The following is a 26,579-nucleotide window of genomic DNA, read 5'->3' as shown; positions in this document are numbered from 1 at the left end:
ATATATATCACAATTTAAAAAATTAAGTGGCTTCATTGTTTAACACTGTTTTAAAAGATCCTTTTTCTCTCCAGTCTCTCTCTTCACAGCAGACTTGTGTTGTCCTTTCACCATCTAGTATCCCAGGTGTCTCTCCTATTTATATCACTTTCCTTCCATATTTGATGTTGGGAAATCAATCATCTAGGCCTTTACAGGACATGTTTTGTGCCACATCTCTTCAGTGTCTGATCATAGTTTAGATGGGCCAGGTTTGATTCTGACAAGCTTCACAGGGACCTGAGAGCTGTGTTGGAGTTCTTTGGCATGCTTTTAGAGATGGTGTTGGGTTTTGTTTTGCAACAAAGATCCAGTGTCTGACTCTTGGTACATGGCAGAAAAATAAGCATTAAATGTGAATTTGACTGGCACATTGCTACTCAAAATTAAAATCAGCGTTCTCTCTCTGAGGAGAGAATGGACATTAAGTAGACAGTTGTAAAGTTTTCTTATGTCAAAAGTTTGTGTCCCATCTTTTTCTCCCAGTTCCTTAATTTTTGCATAGCGTCTGAATTTAGCTTGAGAGGGGAGAGTAACTGGAGTAGTCTATGTTGGTGTTTGAGGTTAATGTATATGGAGAATTTAGCAGTGTGCTGCTGGGCCTTGTTTCAGGCATCATCTTATATAATCCCTACATCAGCCCTTTGGGACAGGTATCCTCGTTGTCCTTATTTTACTGCCGAGAAAACTGAGGCACAGAGCAATTACATAACTCACCCAAGGTCACATAGCTAGTAAGTGGTAAAAGTTGGCTTTCAGCCCAGAATGTTCTAACTTCATAATCAGAGTTTCTTGTCCAGCTATGCTGCTTTTCTCCTTTCTCTCTTCTTTTACCCTTAACAGAAATATTAATATTGGCTTCTTGGTCAATCTTATGTATCCTCTCTCAGCTAGCCCCAACACTGTCACTTTACTTGGTCCCCACAGCCACAGGGTAGCCATCATCAAATCTATGCTTTTCTCCCTTTTTCTTCCAAGCATTGTGTTTACTCTGTGTGTTGGCAGCAGAAACCGAAAAGGAAATGCAGAAAAAGCATCTAACGGTTTTCATAACGTAAACCAAATGTTGGTAGCGTGGGTGAGCTCTTGGGAGGAGAGGCGCTATATAAATCTGACAAATAAATAAATAACTGGTTCTTTAAATAAACTGGCACTGAAAAAGCCTTAATCTGTAACCTATTGAATTTAGACTCACTCAGTAGTCTGAAGTCTTCTTTTGCTCACCAACTGTGAGTTTGCTGGGCCTCAGCTCTATTGGGATAAGAAGTGGGGGACAGGCAGAGGGGTGTTAGCAGGAGAAGAGGTTTGTGGATCCCCTGCCGCCTCTCCAGTGCAAATGATTGTCTCAGTCTCAGTAAACAAGAGGCATCTTTGTCATAACTGAACGTCTTTAGATACTTCAAAAGGATTGTGGGAAGGGGTTCAAATGAAGTCAGTGAGTAAAGTTCACAGAATGTCTTTTGAGGACAACTGAATTACTTTACTAATCTCTGCAAATAAAAGCCATTATTGGCAGCAATCTCTGAGAGGCTTTTTCTTCCAAATGTGTTGGTTTTGTGACCTACCCTTAGGATGTCCTTTGTCACACCCACTCCCTTAAAACAGACCACGACTGAACTACCCCAGTTACAGAATCTGTTCTGCAGATCCCTGGGGGCCCCTAAGCTTTGTGTCCCCTTCAAGGGGCTGCTGTCTGGTGCCCAAATAGAGGGACCCTTTCCTGAAGAAGCTGTACCAGGCCAACTCTAGAGTTTCATTCTGGAAGGTGAGAAGTTGAGCGGGGAACGGAAGTGTAATGAATGGGCCTGCCAGCTGCAAAGGCTCTGGTTACAGAGCTGAGTAGTTTTCATCTCAGAGCCATCAAAGGAAGTGGCTGGTGGAGGTCACCTTTGAAGGTGCTGAGATGGAGGGGAAAGGAGAGGGAGCTGGGAGGATGGATGCCCTTCCGTGTCCATTCTTGTTAGCATCAGTTTGCGTGTTTGATTGTAATAAGACCTTAATATCTTCATGTTTCTCCTCTGCCCACTAGAAATTTCTTTAAAAATCCAGGCTTGCTGTGTGCTCCTGGTGCCTATTTTCTAAATGTCAAGCCTAAACCCAAGTTTCAAATTTACACTTCTCCAAAGACCATTAAAGGTTTCCTTAAATAACTGCAACCTTGAAAATCTCATTCCTGATGAAGTTCCACTGTAATGCATTCAACACCCCGATGAAACCTTACATCGTTTGTAAAGCGTGTATTGGCATGGCAGAGTCTGATGCTTGGGTATTTGGGATAAAAGGATCAGGATGTCTGTGATGAAAGAATAAAGATATATAAGACTTGTTCTGTGATCTTCATGTTATAAAATGATCTTTGTCACTGCTTTTGGCAAGGTAATAGAGGCACACAGAGGCTAAGTGCCATGCTGGCCCTGATCAGCAGTGTTATCTGCCCCCAAATCTCTTCAGTTTATGATTTTAAATCTTGATGTTCTGGAAATCTGTTGGCCACCTGTTGCCACAGATTGATTCAAATCAAATTCAAATCTTTGACTAAAGCTATTCATAGGACTGAAGCTAAAAGTAGAGAATAAGTTCTTAATATGATAGGATTATGGTGCTGATTTGTAAAAATGCAATGAAATCAGCTGTAAATCCTTTCTTTCTCTCTGAACTTTAGCTTCTACTTTCTACTTGAAGACATATATTCACAAAAGCATTTCTTTATACACATAGATTAGTGCCTCATACATGTTTTATTTGAGACCTCGAGATGAGGGTTCCCAGCCTTCTGAAGCCTACCCGCAGTAAGCCATGATTATTAACAATGGCAGAAACCGGGCTTTGTAGACATGATATTATTTCATCATCCCTGTAGTATTTTGATAGATAATGCATCCCCTTGTTCCATAGAAGGAAACTGAAGCCAAGAAAATGTGCCCTCTCTGCTTCCCTGAAGTGACATCCTGTTAAGATCTCAGATACTCCCTTTTACCAACTGCCTTCCCTACGGGCTCAGGACAGCTGGCATGCATCTGTATTTCTCACACAGCTAAAGGATGGTCGTTGATTAAAAACAATAACGAATGACTTTTTTTGTTCTTAGAAAATATTACGTATTTGTTACTAAACTGTGATCAACAAGAGAAAACCAGCAAAAATCATACCCACCCAAAAATGATCAACATTTAGGTGTAAATCTTTCCAAGCTTTTATCTGATACCATAGATGCTTTTTTATTTTTGCAAAAGTGTGATGCTCTTTGTATTACTTGTCAACATGCTTATTGACAATGCATTCAAATTGTCTTTCTAGGTTCTTACACATTTGCATATTTCATGTTTGATTGTTGTTTTTAACTAAATAACTGTATCACAGTGTACTTAGCTGGGACATTTGCTTTGGTAGCCATCTTTACCTATGATTTCAGTACTTTTTATATCCCAGGCGTAGAGGTTAGCCTCTTCGTGGCTTTTTGGCTAAAACAAGTATAGAAATTGGCCTACTCATGCCCCAAGTAATCAAGAAAAGCTATTTCTTGCTTTATACCTAGTATCTAAAATGATTAATAATGAAGTTAAGTTTTTTCTTTGTGACCATTAGTTTATTTAGTATTTTTTTTTACTTGGGCCCTTTACCCAATTTTTCTATTGGGAGGTTCATCCCTGTTAGATTTTAAAGACAGAAATCCAACGATAATACCACTGCTGTGCTTGTTTGAGCATTTTCCCCAGTTTTATTTTTGGTTTTGTTTTTAGTGTTTTTTGATTATAGAAGTGGATACAGTAAGGTTTAGCCATAGATACTTCCTGGCTTAGCTGTTGGTATGATGCACAGAAACATTTCCCATAGCAGTTTTTACACACATTTACTGTTAGGATTTTACATTGAAATCTTTAATTAATTCATATGAAATTTATTTTAGCACATGGCATAAAGCTGAGGTCTAAACTTTTTCACATATTAGATTAAAATTCTAACCTTAACAAATAGTAAAATTTGGAATATACTAGACAGTTTTCGACTTCCCATTCAATTCCTTTGATGATTCTGTTGTGACTGTAATATTTGCCAATATCTAATCAGTCATTACTTCTAAAAAAATTATTTAATCTTTATAATAAAGTTAGGATCGTCTTGGTAAGTTGATTTTATAGGATAAGTTGCTTTTATAGAATAAGTAAATCAGTCATTTCAAAGTCTTAAATATTTTTTTAATTGAGATTTTTTTTTCCTCCTCAAGAAACAATTTTTTAAAAGATTTATTTATTTATGCATACAGAACTGGGGTACAGGCCAGAGGTGCAGGGCCGTGAGAGGATTCACCAGAGACAGAGTGGGGAGCAGAACAGGCAGACTGACAAAGTACACTGCTGAGGGGGACAGTGGCAGAGACAGGAGAGGTCTGCGGCGCCATGTGGGTCACCCCCGGGGCTGGGGATCAAACTCTCACTGAAGCCGCTGCAGCTGGCTTGCAGTGCTGTGTCCTAACTCACTGCGCCACCAGGGAGGGCCCAAAAAAACCATTTTAAGGAATTTTTTTCTTAAGGATTATACATTCCCTAATTATTCTTAATGCTAGTATGTTTTTTATTGCCATTACTTATCAGATTATTTTTTGTTACATTTTCTAACTAGCTAATTTGTTCTTTTTGGTCTTTAAAAGTCAATTCTATATACAGGGGAGAGAATGGATGAATTAGTGACAAAAAATATGTCTGTATGAATGTCAATGTGTGTTAGTGCTATTTGCAATTAATTGGCTTTATATATTTGAATACTTAGCCCAACTGCTTGAAATAAACATTCATGGAAAATAAGAGGCTACCATTTCATTGCTCTACTTTTTTGCCACTCCCTGACTCAAGAGGTGTGAAGTGTGAAATAAAATTTTGAGAAAAGGGTAAAAAGTCCAGAAATAAACATTAATGAATACTTGCGCAAATAATTCCCTAATCTAGATTTGTAATCGTCAGTGTTTATTCATAGTAGGCATTCATCATGTTCTCAGTTAAGCATTGTAACTGCTTTCTTTTTACAGATTTCAGAGACAACTGTCTGAACCCTGCCACCCCTTTCCTCCTCAGTCAGGAGTTCCTGGAGATAATCGCCCCAATTACCACCGGCAAATGTCAGAACCTATTGTCCCTGCAGCTCCTCCACCCCCTCAGGGATTCAAACAAGAGTACCATGACCCACTCTATGAACATGGGTTACCAGGCATGCCAGGGCCCCCAGCACATGGATTCCAGTCACCAATGGGAATCAAGCAGGAACCCCGGGACTACTGCGTTGATTCAGGTTAGCATACCTAACACTCCATTCCTTTCTTCATTCTCATTCATCTGTCTGATTATTGTCTTCTGTGTGTAGGACTTTGGGAAATAATTCTATAAAAATTGTCCTCAAAATATTTAGGAGCTAGTAAAAAGCAGACGTAATTGAATACAAGCAGAACAGAAGCCTTGCTGACAGTAGGCATTCAGACACCTCTCTGGCCAAGTCAGAAGGTTGCTGGGATCCAGTCTCAAGTGACGTCCTTTTGAAGACCTATTATCTTAAGGTCACTGGACATAAGGAGTATTATTTATTCATTTTAATCCTGCCTCTAGTTCTGTGACTTACTTTCTTTTCTTTCTTTCTTTCTTTTTTTTTTTTTTAATACAACAGCCTTGAGTGGTGTTGTACAAACACACCTGGAATGTCACAACTGTGTGAGGTGGTGGAAGCTTCTGGCAGTTGTTTTCATGGGATGTAATGCTCTGTGGTGGTGTTTTCATCTGTTATTGTGTCCTTCGGTGGTGCGGGTTTACACAGGGGAGGAATACACATGTTTGGGCATCTCTTCCTTGGTTATGGGTTACCACTTATCTAGAGACTTCCTTATGTTTAAACAATACTTGGGAGCCCTTCCTTCTTCACCCTGTCTTTCTCTCTCCATGTTATAGGCCAGGCATATTAAATGTGATCATTAAGGAAGTTTTGCAGCATGCATATTTAGAAATTGTTTCCTCCTCTTTGTTTCCCCTTCTATCAGAAATGACTTAAACTTTCTCATTCTTTCTTTGCCGTTGATAGTTAAGGAATTTGAGGGTGGTGGTTAGGTTATCAAACCTTTCCCTTCCATTTTCTTGACCCTGGGGATGGGTTAGTGCAGCAAATGTACTTAAATGACACTTGCAAATGGAAGGGAATATTGGATTTGCTCTTGACTTTCTTTGAGATAATGTGTAAATTGCTGAAATCAGTCTGAAATTGGTTATGAGAAAGGTTGAGGAGGTAGGCAAAAAGGAGACATTTGTTGGCTTTATGATACAAAAATTACCAAGTGTCAGGTATTGATAGCTTACAAAATTTCCACTGGCATTGTTCCTGAAAACTTTGATGTATTTTCTCAGGAACCGACATGACCAGCAACATTTTTCCTTTGGGATTGACAGTTCAATCTGTCCTGACTGGTTTCTCATTCCACCCCACTCCCTCAAATACAAGAGTCAACAAATGTTACCATATCCGTCATTCTCTGAGTGCTATTCGCCCAAGTAAAGGCTCTTCCCATGTGAGCACAGTTCAACTGTCTTATCTTTCCTATTGATAAAAGCCTCTTAACACAAGCCTGGAGTCAAGATCACTTGAGTGTGGACTTCAGTTTAACCATCCCAACATGGAGAAAATGTACTTCGAAACCCCTGCCCCTGCTCAGGCCATGTCTTATCCTAGCTGCATAACTTCAAATCCCCTAATCTCTTTGGCCTAAAAATACTCTCACTTCTTGGAGCAGAACTGGGTGTGACCAGTAGCAGTAGAAGAGAACAAATTGGGAAAAATCTAAAGTGATCCTTCTCCCCACCAAATACCCTGAGACAGGATAGACAGAAGGCAAAAACTGTTTTTCAAAAGCCAATTTCTTTTTCTATCATTAACTATCTCACCAGATTTGGTGTTAAATAATTTCTAAAATGAGTGAATTATGAGTGTGAGGTATCATTTTATACTCCCATGAGTCTTGATTAGGAGCCACAAATGCTACTTTGAGAGCGTAATTTCTCATGTCGTCTATTGACTTAGTGCCCTTCTCCCAGGACAAGGTCAAAAAGATATGACCTTGGAGCAGAAGGCTTAGGCGCTTTGATGCAAAGCTTCATTTCAGCTGATGTTCTGATTCAACTGCAGAAGCTACTGACACGGGTGTGTGTGTGTCTTTGTGTGTGTGTCTTATTTCTCTTCCAGAAGTGCCTAACTGCCAGTCATCCTACATGAGAGGAGGGTATTTCTCCAGCAGCCATGAAGGTAAAAAAGCTGTTTTGTTGTTGTTGTTTTTAATAATATTCCAGCAAGCTTTAAATTGTGCAATTTCCAGGTGAAAATTTGAGATCCAAGTTAAACTTTCCTGAGCTCATGACTTTGAGAGCTAATTGACCATTGTCTTCAGTTAGTGGGCACAAAAGGAGCTGTGGTGTTCTCCTGAGCACTGTGAGGGCTGCCATCATTTCCAGTCACAAGGACCCTAACTTCTTAGTTTGGGGGTCAGTGAATAGTGCAACCTGGTTTGCACATTCCCTACAAGAAGGTTATCTGGTGTATACAACTTGAGATTGTGGGTAAAAGGTCTCCCTACTGAATAATGAAATCAAGATTTTTCCTTATAAGCAGGTTCCCCAAAAGAATGTCTTATGTTCCATCATACAGATCTCCATAAATATCTAGATTAGTGAGATTTACCTTGTTGGAAAGACAGATTCTCAGCACCAACCCAGATTTACTGAATCAGAAACCCCAGGGGAAGGGCATAGCAATCTGTTCTTTCAGGCCTCCAGAAGATTCTGAGTACTGAGATTTTACAACTACCATAGAGCAGTGATTCTCAACTTAGGCAGCGCATTAGAATCACTTGAGGAGTTTTTGAAAGTTTTGATGTCCTGCCTCTGCTCAGTGCAGTTAAATCCCAAATTCTGGGGTAGGACCCAGACTTTACCTTTTTTTTTTTTTTTTTAAGATTTATTTATTTATTCATACCAACTGGGGTACAAGCCAGCGGTGCAGGAATAGTGAGAGGCTTCACCTGAGACAGAGTGGGGAGCAGAACAGGCAGATCTATGAAGTACACTGCTGAGGGGAGCAGGGGGCCGGTCAGGAGAGGTCTGCTGGCCCATGTGGATCACCTCTGGGGCCAAGGATCAAACTCGCACTGAAGCAGCTGCGGCCAGCTTGCAGTGCAGTGTCCTAACTGGTTGAGCCACCAGGGGAGGCCCCCCCAGACTTTACTTTTAAAGCTCCCAGGTGACCCCAGTGTGCATCCAGGTAGCCTATTCCTGTTCTCTAGAGACTGAGGGCAAGGATGGAAAGAGTGGATACACAGCACTGGGAAACGCAGGCTGGTTCGTGTAAGAGACTGGTTCTCAGTAGTGGTTTCTGCGGGTAGCTACTTCACAATGACCTGGTTGGGGGCACACTGGTGCCCTGTGATGTGCTTAAGTAGTGTCCAGCCATGGAAGGAGGACTCTACCAGACCTCGCACTGTGAACAGCACAGCTGTGTGGGGCTCTCTTCCAGGTTCGAGAATGTTTCTACAGCAGTAATTGATGTCTGCAGCAGGCAAACTAGGAGGGAGTGGGGGAAGAGAAGGAGGAAAACATTTTGCATAATTACAACATTCAGAAAGGAGCATGCTCTTAAAGGAAATATTTTTAGTAAGGCACTGGGCTGCTTACTACACACAGAATTTACGTGGTTTCCCCCCACTCTTTCCCATTCCTTTCCCTAACCCCACACACATCGAAGGAGTTAGTTACAAAAAGACCAGCTTTCGTAATTGCTCTAAATTACCCTGACATGGTTTTTCTATCCTCATACAGGCTTGACCACAGATGCCCGTGAAACAGTTAGTGAGACAAGTGTTTCTGATTGGCATCTGTGATCACTAAGATAGCCATCCTGCCTTAAGCGTTCACCTGGAATCTTCGCCTTCTGTTTTGAATCTTTCATTTCCACTTTGCACCTCAAACAGGTTCTTCCTTCCTGTCACCTTTTTTTAAGTGCTGGCATGGTTGTGGCCACATCTGATACAACTGCTGGTGCAGATTCAACTGACTTTAAGTTTCACTTAAACCAACAGCATCATCCAGATGTTTTGGAGAATCACATGTGGCAATAACAAGAAACCACACAATATACCAAAATGATACTCATGGGCAGACCTTCATCTGATTGGTTTGTAAACGAAACCTAGAATTTTCACTCCCCCCATCCCATACTGTGAATACATTATCCTTACCTTAGAAGCACAAACACTCTAGAAATAACAAGGTATGTAAAGTTGGAAAAAGTTCACTTAGTGATTTTATAAGGCTATTAAAACATGACTGGAGTATCAAAACTCATATAAAAGGAAATATTTAGCTTCCCAAAAGCCAAGGCTAAAAGCATGAAGCATAGCAAATTATCTTGTATCATTATACTCTATTAATAATAGAAAGTATAACAATTTGTCATTAAAAGTCAGTTACCTGGTCCCAGATTTCTGAGTAAATTTATTACAGGATTCACTGAATCCCAATTTAAATGTAGCATTGTAGTCTTAAACATTTTTATTTTTTGATGACTACAGACTCTCTCTTTTATTTATTGAACATTTAGTATATATCTGACAAAAGAATACTAAAATAATCAAAGCATGGTCCTTATCCTCAAAGAATCCTCAAAGAATCCTCAAAGATCACTGGCATCCTGACCCAGGGAGCTATATTTATAGCTGTGAGTGTTTGCACGCTCTACAATAGCACGCTATGTCGTGTGAGTAATGAAACCTAGGAGGGAAACGAAGCCATGGGAGGCTGGCAGTGGGAGGTGAAAAAGAGCCTGACTTACCGCATCTCCCCAGGCTTCAGATGAGGAAACAAGCACAGAAAGATTCACTTGTTGAAAGTCACAGAGCTATTGGGTCCTGCTTTCTAATATTTCATACCACATCATCATGTCTCATTGAGTATTTATTGATTGTCATTTTTATAGATGGGACGCAAGCACTATGAGAGCAAGGGCCAAGTTTGTATACTTTTAACTACTCTACCGTCTTCTTGCACAATGCCTGTATATAAATATTTATTGAGTTAACTAAATGCCAATGAAATAGACTTCTCTGTGATAGTTCAGTAACAGAGAGATAGTGCTGTGGGTTGAGGAATCAAAAAGGAATACTATAAGCCTTAAAATAATCTTGTTTCTTCCAAAGTGGGCAGTATTTTCCCAGTCCTCGGCCTCTTAAAAATGGTGCTGGTTCTGCCAAGAAGCACTTCCTCTGGGCTGACAGGACAGAAAGAACAGCAGGGTATTGCTTGACACTTTGACCCATAGATTTTCAAGTCATAACAAATCCTTTTCAAACCAATGCATAACCCTTTACCTCCAGAGCAGCTTCCCCTGCCTGCCTCCAGAGCATCCCTGACAACACACACATGATACACAGCCAGCTGAATCAACCTGAGAACAGGGACCATCTTAGACAGGCGCTCCAGTGCTTTCTCCTGAGAAATACACTGGTAAAGGGTCATGCACTGACATGCTCACAGGCGAGACCGCAGGGAAGGATGTGGTCTTCATCAAGCCTGCCTGCTAACTCGCTTTGATTTGAACTGCTGATCTTGTCAGGGTGCCTGGTGACACAGTGGAAAGCCCAGAATGGCATAGTAGGGACTGACCGACGATGTCACACCACCCTCCCTTCTCCATGACCCCTTTTACTTCTTGCCTGACTTTCCTTTCACTTCCACTTCCTTGTGTTGTTGATGCTGTTCCCCTTTCTTCACCTGTTTTATTATCTATACAATGGATAAATATGATTGCTAGAAAGCCTCTTTGGATTCCTTCCGTTATGTCTGATGATCACACCTCCAGTTTGCTTTTAAACTTACTGCTCTTTGCATTCCTCCACGGGCCAACACTTTGCTCATTTTGGCAACATTCTCCTCCAAGCTATTTCATAATTGAACAAGGTGTGTGGGCAGCCAGGACAAGTTGTAGGAAAGGTTGAAATTAATATTCGCTAAAAGGAAAATGGCAAGACAGTGTGCAGATTAGCCACATCCACCTAGGGAGGCCAGCTGAAATAGACGAGATGTCTTTTCAGATACAAAGGCTTAGACACAGCAAGACTGTTCCATGCAGACCTCGTAAGCAAGATGTGAAGGACCTTACTGGTGATTCACTGCCTCCCCACAGCCTTCGCTCTAATAGCAGGAATTGATGTCGCTGACCGAGGAGGCCTAGATGATTACAACAGAACATGACTCCCTAAGTCCTTTTGACGTTCCCCCAAAACTAAGTCTGGCATCATGCAGGGCTTACATCCTGAACTGATAGAATCCCATTTTAGTCCTTAACCCCAGAGTTTTAGTGTAGAACACAGAATTTGCGTTAAGCAACACATTCTTTCTTTGTAATTCTCCTTTAGGTTTTTCATATGAAAAGGATCCCCGGTTGTACTTTGATGACACCTGTGTTGTTCCTGAGAGGCTGGAAGGTAAGTAGCCCCACCCAGGGCTTGTTGCTAGGCTGGAGGTTTGGAGAAGTTAGTGCAGCTTTTTGTCCAGATCACCTGAGAAACTCAAGACTGAACTATTGCATTCTTGTCTTTGTCCCAAACAGGCAAAGTCAAACAAGAACCCACGATGTATCGGGAGGGGCCCCCTTACCAGAGACGCGGCTCCCTTCAGCTGTGGCAGTTCCTGGTTACCCTTCTTGATGACCCAGCCAATGCCCACTTCATTGCCTGGACAGGCCGAGGCATGGAGTTCAAGCTGATAGAACCCGAAGAGGTAAGCATTGGACTGCAGTGACTGTTCATTTGTTGATATGAGTGATGATGTTTGCTCTTGTTTAGATTTCCTTTGCAGCTTTTATTGAGCCATTAAATATGCTCTTTCTTCTCACTCAATTCTGACCTGGTCAGTAGGTGTGGTCGTGCCGTTCCTATTGATAGGACAATTTACAACTCGGGGATAGGCAGTAGTAACACTTCTGTGAAATCTGGGGAGTCCATGGAAACTTACCTACAAGTGGAGAACTTTTCCCTCTGGGAAAGTTTTTCAAGTGTCATTGCTGTGTGAGCAGTTTGTTTTGCTGTCAGCTCTCATGTCATAGCCTATATCTGAAGCTCCATGAACACATTATATGGCATTTTGTTAATATACTGCACCTCACTGCTTCAAGTTGTTTTAACCTATAGAGATAAAATGATCAGAAATGGGTCAGTTTTGGGAGCTTAGATTTTTAAAGTGTATTATGTGGCATCACACTAGCTCAGAAATGACACAAACACTCATTATTTTGTTATTAGGAAAAACAAATTTTTACTGCCTGTTTGCCCAGAACTATTGGCAGAGGACCTACGGGTGGGCAGAACTAGTACCATTTCTCTCTTCAATGGGGCACACATACCCAGAACTCCTTTCCCAAATATGATACAACAAAGTAAATTAAATCAGGCTCACAGTTCAGCATCTTCTCTAGGGGCTGATTTTTAATTTCTGTTTGATTTAGAATTTAGAGAGATTATAAATGGAAAATCTGAAAATACTCTTCTTTCGTAGCATAGACTTAGGCATTCTATATAAAATCAGCGAGAGCTAATGGTGTCTTTGGGTGTAATTGAAATGGAGATGGTGCTCTGGGAAGACATTTGAGCAAGAACCGAAGTTTTACATGTTGTGAGGTTGCTCTGGACTCGCTGTCACACAGCAAGGGGTTAATGGCAGGTGTGGGACTAAGAGCAGCGGCTCACAACCTGGCCCTGGGTTTGGAGGAAGAAAACAGTCTGAAAGTTAACTTTAGGAAAAGAAGAACATGTAGGTTGAAAACTAAGAGTCTTATGATTTGGTAGGAAACAAAGAAAGGGTTCAAAAAGGCAGTAATAAAACATACCAAAAAAAAGGACATTTGAATCTGAATAGCATTCCCTATCTCCTATCAGTTACAAAATGTGTGACTTCTCCTGTGGTAAATTGCTTCTATTAAGACTCAGTGTACCTTCAGAGCCAGGGTTTGGTACTGCTATGTTTTCCGAAGGGTTTCTTTTTGGCGTAGTCACAGAGAAATGGAGCCACGTTTTAGGCTTCCAGCCACCCAGCCCACATTCTTTTTTCTTGCTGCTTTTCCTCATAACATGGCCTGGTTTATGTGAGGCTTGAGGAAGGGAAAGCATGTTACCTCGACTCTCTGAGGCCTTTGAAAGTAAATCTGTCTTGTGGGCCGCCCTTATTGATTTATCTCATTTCACAAACAGGAGCTTTTATTACTTTATTGCCACTGCCTCAGGCCTAAGCACAGGCTGTCCAGCTGCAGGTAGACCTGGTTATGACCCTTTGTAAAGCTGTTATTGAATCTTCTGCTCTCCTACCAGTGGTAAAGAAAATGATGAACAGATGGCAAAGGGCCACTGCTCTCCTACTTAATAAAGAAACTAATATTAATGCTCATAAAGGCCAAGCAGCCAACGTGTGTGAGAGGCCTGTGGTGGTGTTGAGCTTCCTCAGCTGATTGGACAGCTTTGTTTTTTCAGGAAGTGCTTCTTTGCACCCCACCTTGAAATTCTCGAGCATTCCGGAAGCTCGGAATGTTCCGTTCTCCTAACCCAGGACCCATTCTGTTCCACATGTGCACTTTGGCCTCAAGACTTGCAACGTTTGTGAAGTTTGTCCACTCCTTGTGTAACTTTCTGGCCCAACCCTGGTTCCTGTCAGAAAGATACCAACTCCATGAAAAAGCTGTAAGAAGTTGTTGTGAGGGGAGCTTGAAGGGTGAAGCGGAGGAGGAAGCTGTTTGGGACGTAATTGTAGGCAGCTGTGTGGCTGAGTAGTGCACTCTGGGTAATTATCCATAATATCCATTACACTGTGCATGGAAATTGTGGTTTTAGAGCTGCGTTTTGGCAGGCCCCCTAATCAAATGTCTTTTGATAGTCATCCAGCTTAGCACCCTCTCAATTATGACTGACTCGGCTTTAATCTGGAGCCATTTTAACTGTGAATCTGCATTAATGAATATTTTGGGGGGTAGGGTTGTTTGTTGAACATGTGGCAGATAACTGATGCCATGGGGACGTTTAAAAGGATGGGCTGCTAGGAAGAGCCGCTCCTGGTGCCCGTTACTCCTGCTCTCTCTTCAAAAGGGAGGTAGAGAGACGTGAATTCTTTAACTCTTTCAGCCTCAGCTCTCCAGATGCGCACTATCAAAGTAATTGAATGAGAAAGATGAAAGAAAGACTTGGTAACAAGCTCTTGCCTGCTGCCTTTGCCCCAGAAACGGGGCAGCCCTAATTTCCAGCTGCTCTGAAGTTGTGCTGCGTCATGCCTTGCTGTAGCAAGAGCAGCCCTGATGAAGGCTACTGAATCACAGGGCCCTGGCCCAAGAGGATGAGTCAGTCACTATGGCTACCAGAGCTGCTTTGAAATCTGTGCATCCACAAAGCCTCTCTCCAGTGAGCTGTCGCATATGCAAATGACAGCCACAGAGAGGTCATCCCTCAAGCTTAAGAATATTCAGGAACCGTGTCCACCCCCGAACATAGTAAAATGATGAGACTGGATAGCTTTCTGTGTTCCCTACCTCCCTGTGGCTGACGCTATAGTTCTAGCTTCATAGTGTCGTTTCTTTTTCTTTCTTTCTTTTTCTTTTTCCCAGATTACATATCTTGAGGTGAACAAGGTTTACATCATTGTGTCTGCTTGGGGGTGACAGGTTTAAACCTCTACAAATGTTTATTTTTACATCCTGCCCAATACCTGTGCCCCAGCCATGCGCCTTTGGGCTCCTTCTCGCCTTGGTTTTGACTGACCCTTTGTTATGTTTCTCTGTATTCCACTGTGGTATTTCTTTTGAGCATCTTTTTTTGTTGAACAGGGTGGAAGGACATACATTGGTTTAGCAGGCTTCTCTTTTTACAACAATTTCCTTTGCTTTAAAACATTTATTTTAATCTACCCAGGGGGTATGATTTTTTTGGTTAATTTGTTTTGGGGGGTATTTCAAAGACAGATTTGAATGGGTGCAGTGTGGAAAGAGGAGACCCAGGGGTGTTGAGTATGCCATAGGGGCATGAAGCTAATGAATGGAAATTTAACTTTCACACAGTTTCATGCAAGGCAGAGTGGAATCAGGGCTATTGAATTATTCTAATGTAATTAGGACAGATGCATTCATCCTTACTTATCAGATCATTTCTGGAATTTATTAAAGGTCATTTTAGAATTCTGAGTTAGAAGCTGTTGCTTTCATTCTGCCCAAATACTTTAAGGAAATACTTGAAGTGAAATGCTTCCTTTTGATCCACTTTTCTATTTGCAGTCCCCCTACTTCCCACTCCATGGCTAACATCTGGCTTTTAAAAAAATCAAAGGAATATAAGTTGTTTTAGAAATTTTTTTTCTTCTTCTGATTTTCAAGACTGACCTAAAATGTTCAAAACAACTAGTTTGCACACAAGTAAAGACCTCTGACAGGACTTGCATTTCCAGGGTTATTCTCATATCATCACAGTCAGCCTTGTAAGCAGGACTTGGGATGTTCAAGTACTTGAGAGCAGAAACTGCTTGGCTGTCCCAATAATTGGGTGAACTCCACTAGGAAGTTTTCTTGATATAAGGCTTCTTTGTCCAAAGCTCCAATTACATTGCCCCATCACTGCACCTCAGGTGGACTGGGCTGGATATAATGCACTTCAGAACTGTTTGGGAAGCCCTGTTAATTTTTCATTAAGTGGATAATGGTGCTACATGTTTTAATGTCCATTCTGCAAATCTGCTGGGAACAAAGGATTGGATGGCAGCGGGCTGAAATGATCTGATTCCTCCTTACTCCATGAGCTGCAATAAGTAAACATCTCCCAACCCCTCTCCAATCTTATTAGAATTGAACTTTTGCTCTGCTGGCCCATTAGCAACTCACTAGTGTGTTTCTAATGTTTCAGGAATGACCATTCTAATTATTCCTTATTGACTGCTACAGAAACCATAGCACTTAATGGCAACATGTTAATGGTCTATGGGTATTGGTCAATAATTCATATGTGGAGAACGGTACAGAGCCTGCTTCCTCTGGGACATTAGCCAAGCCCACTGCAATCTTACAGAGTGCTAGAATTCTTCCACCTTTAGGTCTCACCTCTTTGCCGTTGTGACTGAATCATCACCTTTGTTGAATGTTTGGTCTTGAGGGAGTTGAGTGTTTTTCCTTCCAGGTCAGAGAAATAGATCACTGACCAAATCAGTCAGGTTACAGAACTGGCTCTCCTGGGGTGGGGAGGGCCGTCAGGCCCAGGGAATGAGTTTCCATTGCTCTCCCGTGTCTTCAGGTTGCTCGGCGTTGGGGCATCCAGAAGAACCGACCCGCCATGAACTATGACAAGCTCAGCCGTTCTCTACGCTATTACTATGAAAAGGGCATCATGCAGAAGGTAAGCAACTGCTGGAGACACTTAGGCTTCTGACCACTTTCAAGGAAAATGTCAAGGGCTTCTGTAATAGACTTTATAATGGCTAGTGGAAAATATTAGCCTTGTAAGTGAATCTCTGGTAAAGAAAGATCTTGGAAAAATGAACTTAAGAGACAAGTGAGATATAAAAAGCACCTTTTAAACTGTGGCTATAGTTAGATGTGAATGCACATAGGAAAATTAAGTTCTTCTTTACCTATGTCTCTGGAAAATGTCCAGAAACTTAGGGCAACTGTTCTGTCCATAAAGGTGCACGTAAGGGGATCAACTTGAGGGCTTCTGCTCCCACTGCAACTTAGTTGAAGTCTCTAATTGTTAAAACACCTACCTAGACCTCCAGTTCCAATGATTTAATACTCTCAAAAGTGTTATATCAACAGTAAGAAAATCTTATTATTCTTTGGGAACCTATGGAAACTAGACTTGCAGTTACAAACCCCAAAGTTTGTAAAATGTTAGCCAGTGCACCTGGTAGTATTTGCTCTTTGCAGAATAAAGGATGGTTTGTCTTTTGAGGACACCGGTACAAAATCCTCAGTAATCCTACAACAAAGAACCACAACCTAAAACGGCAAATTCTTTGTTATCTTTCTCAGCCACTGGGTTTTGCTTACTTTGTTACCTCACTTGTACGTCTACACATAGGCAGTGTATATGGGGGTGCCATCTGGGTACCCTGGCACAGCAGCTGACATTCCCACCAAGAATTTGTCTACACTGACACCAGCTTTATCTTCCTCATAAGTTTGTTGTAAAGTAACCCCACATGCCTCTTGATACCTTAAAAATTATTAAGCAGGGGCCTCTGTGGTGGCCGAGGGGTTAAGTCTCAGCACTGTCACCTCTATGGTCAGTAGAACTCAGCAGAACTCTCCTGTCTCACCTGCTGCTCCCCTCAGAAGTGTATTTCAGTACATCGGCCTGTTCTGCTCCCCACTCTGTTTCTGGTGAATCCTCTCACCCCCACCACCTCTGGCTCACACCCCAGTTTTTCTAGACCCAAAAAAAAAAAAATTACTAGACATCTTATGATGGCTTTCTGGATAAAATACACACATTTGAGTACATCATACAGCTGGAAGGCTGTTCTCAGTCTGGAAACTATCTAACTGCGTTTCGTCATTCACACTTGATGCCTTTCAACTAGCATGATCATCTTAATTTTAATTAACGTAGTATTTACTAGAGAATATATGTCACATGTACATAAATTATCAAGCAGACTTAAATGGAAAAATACCAATTAAACTATCACCCTACTTAAGAACTAGAACATCCCTAACGCCTTCATTACCTGGCCAGCCCCTGCTTGTTTTTTGTCCAAGAATCTGAAGTCTTCAGGCTGGGTTACTGGATCCCCTTTACTACTTCGCATTAGTGACTGTATTCTCCCTCTATTCTGCCTTTCTCTCTGTGTTCTAAACTATGGAGTTCTTGTCAATGCCTCCCATAGAGCAGAAGCTCCTTTGGGGAAGAATTGAGGGCTTGATTTTGGTGCTTGGCACAGTTAATAGGTACTCTAAGGTGGGTGGTCACCCCCTCTCCTCTCCTCCCTTTTTTTTTTTTTTTTTTTTAAGATTGATTTATTTGTACATACAGAACTGGGGTGCAGGCTAGAGGCTCAGGGGTGGCTAGAGGCTTCACCAGAGAGACCAGGGTGGGGTACAGAACAGGCAGATCGACGAAGTACACTGCTGAGGGGAGCAGCGGGCGGGTCAGGAGAGGTCTGCCTCGCCACGTGGTCACCTCTGGGGCAGGCGGGAATCGAACTCATGCGGAAGTGGCTTTAGCTTCTCAGTGCTGTGCTTTAACCCGCTGCGCCACCAGGGAGGGCCACCTCCCTTTTTTTTTAACAAGTAAAACTCAACAGTTTTTAATAGAATCACAGAGCTGTGCAACCACACTCTGAATGGTTTAGAACTGTTTATGACACCAAAGGCCCCATACCCATTAGCAGTCACTTCCCATTTTCCTCCAATCCTTACCTGTGAGTAACTATTTTACTCTCCCTGTGAGTAGCTATTCTCAACTCCAAACTCAATATGACAAAATGTAGCCAAGACACAGTGGTAATGAGTTGCCCCTAGAGTAGTTTCTAGGTTTTCTAAGGAAATGGAAGAAGAAAAGGCAAAGACCAAACCAGGATGAGGTTTTTGGGAGATCAGGTCTTCACGTCCCCACTTACTAACTTCTTGAGAAAAGTCACTTAGCCTTCCAACCTCTTCTTCCAGCAAAAAAAAAAATGTAGAAAACCAGAGAACTGCGTAGAACTCTGACTTAGAAAAACTAAACAGGGATGGTGAATCATGTGCCTGCCGTTTTACAGATTTGTGCTACTAAAGACACTAATCATCCAGTTTCATGCATCCAGCCCTCCAGTTCTAGTGTTTGACTTCCAAGGAACACCCAAGTTCTGGTGACAGGACAATCACCATAAAATAAGATTTCAAGGCCTCTTGGGGTAATACTAACCACCATGGCAACAGATGTCTTAAACCCAAGATTTGGATGCAAAACTGTGGTTCTGCAATTACATAGATTTTAGAACCACAACAGAGTGAATGAAGTGCAGAATTAACTCAACATTTCAAATTTCTGAGTCTAAAATGTTTATCAGTAATTTAAGCTTCTTTCCCTGCCATTGTCCACATTAGCTGGATGAAATGTATTGCTGGATTTGCTTTACAGTGGTTTGTATTTCCTTGCACTGTTGCTTAACTGCCACCAGAGAGTGGATATCCCTTTGACTTCATAGCTTGTCAACTGTATCCTGAAACCTTAGACTACTCCAGACCGTTTGCTTCTGATAACATTTTATTGCATAAAACTAATAGAAAGATAGTTATTAATTTCATCTGTGTAGCTCCTGTTACTCGTGGAATGAGTAATTTGCAACTACAGGTAAGCCAGAAAGCAATTCTTTTGACTTTGGAACAAACTTAAGATTTTCACACAGGCTTTGATCAAATTCCTAGCCCATCAAAGTAACAAAGCCATACTATGAAGACTGCAGACTTTGTAGGTAACTGAAAGCTTACCTACAACACAGGGTGTGTACATAGGTACAATGCAGATGTGGTCTGACATCTACATTGTACCTTTCTATCCTGATACCTTCTTATAACACTAAGCACCAGCCTCCACATAACTGCCTTTTCTAAGCTCTCCATATAAGATGGCTGTGATTTTCTTTTCAAAGAAATTCACTTATCTTCCATTTCACCTTTTTGACTTGCCAAGATATGATGTCAACAAAACACCTGGCAGCTAATAGGTCCCTCGGATTTTCATAATAAATCGGAATCATTCATAATAAGCCGATGAGTGTCCTTTGGTCCTTGGCTCCCTGAGAGCATGGTGACCAACAAGTACTTCTCTTGGACCCCATGCCCTGCTCCAGCTGGGCCTCACAAGCTGTGTTTTCTCTCTCAGGTGGCTGGGGAGCGATATGTCTACAAATTTGTCTGTGACCCAGATGCCCTTTTCTCCATGGCCTTCCCTGACAACCAGCGTCCGTTCCTGAAAGCAGAGTCTGAGTGCCACCTCAACGAGGAGGACACCCTGCCACTGACCCACTTTGAAGACAGCCCTGCTTACCTCCTGGACATGGATCGCTGCAGCAGCCTCCCCTATGCTGAGGGCTTTGCTTACTAAGTTTCTGAGTGGCTGAGCGGCCAAACCCTAGAGCTAGCAGTTCCCATTCAGGCAAACGAGGGCAGTGGTTTTGTTTGTGTTTTTGGCTGTTCCTAAAGCTTGCCCTTTGAGTATTATCTGGAGAACCCAAGCTGTGTCTGGATTGGCACCCTTAAAGACAGACACCTTGGCTGGGGAGTGGGAACAGGGGATGGCAGAAAACCACCAAAAGGCTGTTGCCTCAGCGCTGATCCTGACAAGGTTTCTGGGAGGAGATTGAAATGGACCCTCCTTCCTATGGACGATATATGCAAAGCAATACCTTGTTCAGGTTAGTACCCACAGATGGGGACAGAGTGTGTGACAATCTGCATTGGTCATGGACTACTAAATGCCTTTACGCAGAAGGGCTCTGATTTGCACAACTTATTAAGAACAGTAGGTAGGCTAAGTTGGGGAGGCTCAAACCATGAAGGGTTACAAATATATCTTGAAACTCAGAGAGCTCTTCTCGCTCAATCTGAAACATTCCCCCTAGGTCTAAAAAGAAAGGGGGAGAGTCAGAACAGCTGTTACCCACTCCATGGTTCTCAAATAATAAACCATTGCTACTCTGTTGGGAACTTTCTGGCCATGTGGTCACCAAGTAGAACAAGTCCCCTTTCCCTTCCCAGTCACATGGCTGTATGTGGATGGCTTTAATTTTAGGAGAAGGGTGATGAACACTTTTGACAGTATTTTGTTTTGCTTTGATTCGGGGGATTGTTTTGTTTTGGTGGTTGTTTTGGAAAAACAGTTTATAAACTGATTTTTGTAGTTTTGGTATTTAAAGCAAAAAAAAACCTTTTGGTAACTCTGCACTGCGTCCTTTGGACAGGGCGGTGCCAACTTATGAAGACGCTGCAGCTTGAAAGGGGCTTTGCTGGGGGCTTCCCCTTAGCCGTGGATAAGCCCACTTTATTGCCTGCTTTGTGCTTTCTGCACCAGACAGCCTGATGGCACATTTGCACCTGAGTTGTACATTTTTGAGGTGTGCAGGGCAGCCTGGACACACCGCTTAGATTCTATGTGTATAGTTCCCCGTGTTCTCTAACACGCCTCTGGAAAGCATATGTACATAATCCACGTCATGTGCATTTGAAACCTGGTCACTTGGTGGGAACCCTGGGGAATTCTTCCCTGGGCAGGACTGATGACAATTTCCATTTCATCAGTTTGTTTTGTTTTCCTTTAATTCTTGGACTTTAAACCCTGCATATGATTCAATAGGGTTTGAGACTCATGTGTGATGCTGACAGGTTAAAAAAAACCAAAAACCAAAAAAAAAACAAAAAAAAAACAGTGCTAGCATCTTAGTTTCCTGCCACCTTTAAAAAAAAAAAGTTCTTTTCTGATGGCTGTATAATATTGGAAAAGTTTTGAACAACCAAGCTAAAGCTATGTGAAAGTTGAGCTCTAAGTATAGGACAAGTTTTTAGAAAGTGGTAGTACTTTACTGCCTGCTCTGATGGTAGAATCCGCGCTCCCCACGAAACAGCACACTAGGAACTGCTGGGCGGGTATTCAGACGCCTGTGACAGTGCAGATTCCGTGAGGGTGACACGTGCTTTGAATTGCTTTTCTATTAACGGAGCACTCCATAATCGCAGTCCTCCTTATGACCAGCAGCACATTTGTGAAGAGGTTCACGGGGACGAGGGTGCATTTTATAGCAATGGAAACATAAGGTTTTCCTCTGTTGGAAGCTAATTGGCCCACAAAGGTATTGAACCTACAACTTGGGCCTTAATTAGCATTGTACTCTAATCAAAGGACTCTTTCCAAACCATATTTATAGCTTTCTAACCTATACATAGATGCATAATTTACCCCCAGCTGGCTAGAGATTTATTTGTTGTACATGCTGTATAGGATTTGGTTTTCCTTTCTCTCCTCCTGGTTTGGGTTTTATTCTGATGGATTTATGCTGTCTTAGCAAGTCTGAGAAGGCCCCTCTGTAACCTGAGCTACCCCTCCCTGCCGTAACTATGTGGCCTGTGCTGTCACGAGATATAGGACAGCGCTTCACCATTGCATTCCCATCGGACTCACGCACCTCCTGGGTGGTTTTGGGGTTTTTATTTGTTTTGTTTCGTTTTGTTTCTGTTTTTTTGCTTCTTTTCCAGAGTGTGGAAGGTCTACAGTGCAGAAAGGCTTCACCTGCCAGTTGATTTGAAATCCTTTCCCCTGCGCAGGGCCGTATGCATCCTGCCAAGCTGCGTTATATTCTGTACTGTGTACAATAAAGAAGTTTGCTTTCAGTTTACCAAGAGCCTGGAACCGCCTCTTTCTTGCCCGCGTGATCTACCTTTAGAGCTGCAGATGCCACCTGGCTTGTTCTCCCTTCCTCCCCTCCCCCCTTCCTTTTCTCCTCTCCTCTATCAGCCTTTACCAGTTGACTATGGAGCTGAGAGTACTTTAGAAAACTCTTACCTGGAGAAATTCACAGGTGCTCTTTGGTCTCATCTCTTAAACCCTGGCTAAAAATTTGATCCGAAGGAATAGACAGCCAAACAGTGCTGTTCCTGCAGAGTGAGGGGCTCTCACTAACTCATTCCCTTGCGCCAACCTGCTCATATAGGAACCATACTTAAAAACCACTAATGGGGGCCCAGAGGTGAGGGAGATGACTAAGCTAGGACTTGCAGTTTCAGAATGAATGTAGCTCAGCCCCTTAGGTGGACTCTTGGGAAGGCAGTAAGATCTTACAGGGCCGTTCATTTTCTTAGTGTCCTCAACAAGTTTTGATCATAAGTAGAATTTTTTCTTTTTATAGAAAGAATGATACTGTGATTTTTATTTATTTATTTATGCATACAGAACTGGGGTACAGGCCAGAGGTGCAGGAACGGTGAGAGGATTCACCAGAAACAGAGTGGGGAGCAGCAGGTGGGTCAGGAGAGGTCTGCTGTGCCATGTGGATCACCTCCAGGATAGGTGGGGATCGAACTCATGCTCAAGTGGCTTTTAGCTTCTCAGTGCTGTGCTTTAACCCCCTGTGCCACCAGGGAAGTCCCATAAGTAGAAATTTTACTAGTAGTTGGCCCCTCAAAAACAACAAAAACTTAGTAAGATCTCTTGTTTTGTTTTGTTTTGTTTTGTTTTGTTTTGTTTTGTTTTGTTTTCCTAGCCTAGCTCTGCAGCAGTTAAGAATCCTCCAAGTTTGTCAGTAAGAATCCTCCAAGTTTGTCTCTTTCTCATGGGTATACACCACTTGGGAAAAGTGTGGAAGAAAACTGTTTGCAGGCTGTGTGCAGTATCCGGCCTCCTAGTATTCTTATTTCACCCTTTTGCTGCACCTTTCATTGGGGCCTTTTCAAGACTCCTATTACAATAAAGAAATAGTCTTTTGCAAGCCTCTAACAGAAGGCTTTCTGTAAGTTTATCTACTATCTCTCTTTCACTGTTTTACAAGCCCTTAAGTGTCGAAACATCTGAGACCCAATCGGTGCACAGCCGCTTGAATCGGAGCTTGTGAAGGATGAATGTCTGCCACATAAACCCATTAGCTTTGGCAGATTAAGAAAAGATGCTTGGGGAGAAGGCGGGGAGCTCAGGACAAAGCGAGCTGTGCTCTCAGCTTCCCCACGATAAGGCTTTGACAATCAGCTCCCCATTATTCACGGACTCGTTATCCAGCCTGGGCCCCGATCCAGATCCTTAACCTAATGTGGGAGGTCACCAAACACTGGGCTGCCCTTCTAGTGTTGGGTGCCAGGATAAGGAAGCCCAGAAAATGGGAAGTTTACTCTTCCTCAAGGTCCCCTTTCAAGAGCCAAGCTGGGGAAACAATGCTTATTCAGTTGTTAGATGACAAAGAGGTAGTGTGAGGGCAAAAGAATGTGGTTTTCAGAGCCAGAGCTGTGCAGAATCTAAATTCTAATGCAGCTGGGACAAATGTAAACGAATGTGAAAGAAAAATGCTCATGAACCCAGACAGTTGGGAACCTTGGAGAGACAGCCCATTGCCCAGTGATGCAGGTGGCTGGATTTCAGTGCGTGGCCTCTGAAGCAAACACCAAAGGGGAAAAAAGCCCAATCAACAGTTTTAACACAAATAGATACCATAAGCATTGATTTCGTTCCGTGTCAGAGGATTGTACTTAAAATAGGGGCTGGAGGTGAGAGTGGACAAGATGCTATGTCCTTTTGATCCCAGAAAATAATTCTGGTATTCCACGCAGGAGGGGTCCCCAGAGTGACCAGCCTTTCCTGAGATCCAGTTTAGAGACACAGACCCAAGTTACTGACCTTGGCAATGAACCGTAGGTACTAACCTTTCGATAGCACTTTACAGCTTACAGAGCACTTTTCATCCCCATTATCTTTCTGGCAGGCTTTCTTAAATGGTAACACTTTGTTGAAATTGAATCTGAAAATGCAGCTGTTAGCCTCCAAAATTACTTTCTTGGAATGTTCACAGTGGCTACTATGGAAAGTGGGCTGGATGCTGGGAGGTAACACATGGAGGTTCTGGCCCCGGCCATGATTGATTGGATTTAACTTGATCATCTTAGTCTCTACCTGGTCTAGCCTCCTACATGACTGAGGCTGAGGCAGAAATTCCTTGGGAATTGGGGCTGGGGGTATGCATATGTTTTGAAATTAACAGTTCAAAACATTCTCAAGTCATTACCTTTAAGCAAGCTCTGAAGATCGCTCACTCCTGCCCCTTAGGCCCGTTTACTCCACAAGCTTCCACTGAGCACAGGTTAGATACCAGGTATTGCGGGATACTCACAGTAAATGATCTGAAGTGGCATTTTCAAATCAAATCCATTTCATGGTATGGCAATACATGTGAAAGCAACTTAAATTTTTTTTTAAAGATTTATTTATATATACAGAACTGGGGTACAGGCTAGAGGTGCAGGGGTGGTGAGAGGATTCACCAGAGAGTGGGGAGCAGAACAGCCAGATCAATGAAGTACACTGCTCAGGGGAGCAGTGGGCGGGTCAGGAGAGGTCTGCCACACCATGTGGTCACCTCCAGGGCAGGCGGGGATGAACTCATGCTGAAGTGGCTTTAGCTTCTTCGTGTTGTGCTTTAACCCGCTGCACCACCAGGGAGGCCCCCGCAGCTTAAATTTTTATCTGCTCTACTCACCAGCTCATAACTCCAATACTACTGACACCATCTTTTTCTGGCCATATTGATCCAACACTGAGGCTAAGCTTTGATCCATCAACTCCTGCCCCTACTGGTGCAGGATTATTCCTAAGGGTGTTAACTCTCCAAGAAGAGAAGGGGGTAGGTACAGTGATCAGTGACTGGGATCTGTTAGCAGAGTAATGCAGGTGAGCTGGGAGGGAGGGTTGGGAGGTCTGGGAGGGTATTTGCTATATCTACATGCAACATTAGGAGGCTCTCCCGAATGACTTTGTTCCCTTGTCCTCTTACTTAAAGGTGGGTGAGTCTTTGCTTCCAACTTTCCATGTTAATCATCTATTGTATGCAATATGCTGTGATCATGCTTTAGAGGGAGGTTGGAAATACACAAAACCACTTTTCCCTTAAACAACTCACATGCTAATGAGGGAGTCATTTATATTATATGAAACTAGAATAGAGAAAACAACATACTGAGTATTATTAATCCAATAACTAGTGCTTACTCTATGTATGCTGGCCCCATGCTGCTTTACAACTAGTGAAATGGGGCAATATGTAAATTTCTGTTCTTAAGGATTGTGCATTCTGGGGGAGGGGGCAAAATAATAGCAAATAATCACAGTGTTGGTTAGCATTATGGAAAAGAATAAAGCGAGGAAGGGAAAAAGTAAGTGGTAGGGTTTGGGAGTTACAATTTTTTATAGGACCTAGTACTTGAAAAAAGAGTCAAAGAAAAAAAAATAATCAAATTGATGTATGAAAAAAAAAGATTCTAGGCAGAGGGAAAAGCCAGTGCAAGATTTGAACGTGCTTGGAATATTTACTGAACGTAAGTATGTGAGATTGCATCAGAAGGAGTGAGGTGGCATGTACGAAGAGGTAAAAGTCAAAAAAGTAATGGGTTATATCATCTAGGGCTGTGAAGGCTTTTAAGGACTCTGGTAATTAACTCAGTCAATGTTTAGCTGTTAGAGATTTTGAGCCAAGAAGTGACATCAGCTGATTTATATTGTAAAGCTCTCTCTGGATGCTGTGTTGAAAATAGATTGCAAGGGAGCAAGAAAGAAAGCCAGACCAGGTAGTAGGTTATTTTAGTAATCCAGGTGAGATGTGCTTGTATCAGGGCATATGGAGATCATAAGCTGTATTTAAAGTACAGTCAGTCGGTTTTGGAGAGAAAAGAGCCAGTTATGGCCCAAAGGTTTTTTGGCTAGAGTACAAGAAAACATGAAGTTGTCATTTACTGAGATAAAAAAAAAATAGAAGGAAAAATTGGAGGCGGGGCTG

At 42.3% G+C, this 26,579-nt stretch overlaps 1 protein-coding gene across 1 annotated transcript in view; it reads left to right on the top strand.

The window, feature by feature from the left end:
* The window catches only part of ETV5 (ets variant 5), a 59,095-nt gene extending 36,650 nt beyond the window's left edge, over positions 1–22,445 (top strand). Inside the window, exons 8-13 of the mRNA XM_004675066.2 lie at positions 5,063–5,322; positions 7,252–7,311; positions 11,471–11,539; positions 11,665–11,834; positions 16,367–16,468; positions 19,940–22,445. Of these exons, the coding sequence (XP_004675123.1) occupies positions 5,063–5,322; positions 7,252–7,311; positions 11,471–11,539; positions 11,665–11,834; positions 16,367–16,468; positions 19,940–20,161 (883 nt within the window). The 3' untranslated portion in view covers positions 20,162–22,445. The remainder of the gene's footprint in view (positions 1–5,062; positions 5,323–7,251; positions 7,312–11,470; positions 11,540–11,664; positions 11,835–16,366; positions 16,469–19,939) is intronic.
* Positions 22,446–26,579: the final 4,134 nt, after the last annotated feature.

Source organism: Condylura cristata, unplaced genomic scaffold, assembly GCF_000260355.1.
Source record: "Condylura cristata isolate star-nosed mole 26May11 unplaced genomic scaffold, ConCri1.0 scaffold00003, whole genome shotgun sequence".
NCBI lineage: Eukaryota > Metazoa > Chordata > Mammalia > Eulipotyphla > Talpidae > Condylura > Condylura cristata.
Note: the sequence above shows the minus strand (reverse complement) of the source record. Positions and strands in the feature narration are given on the sequence as shown.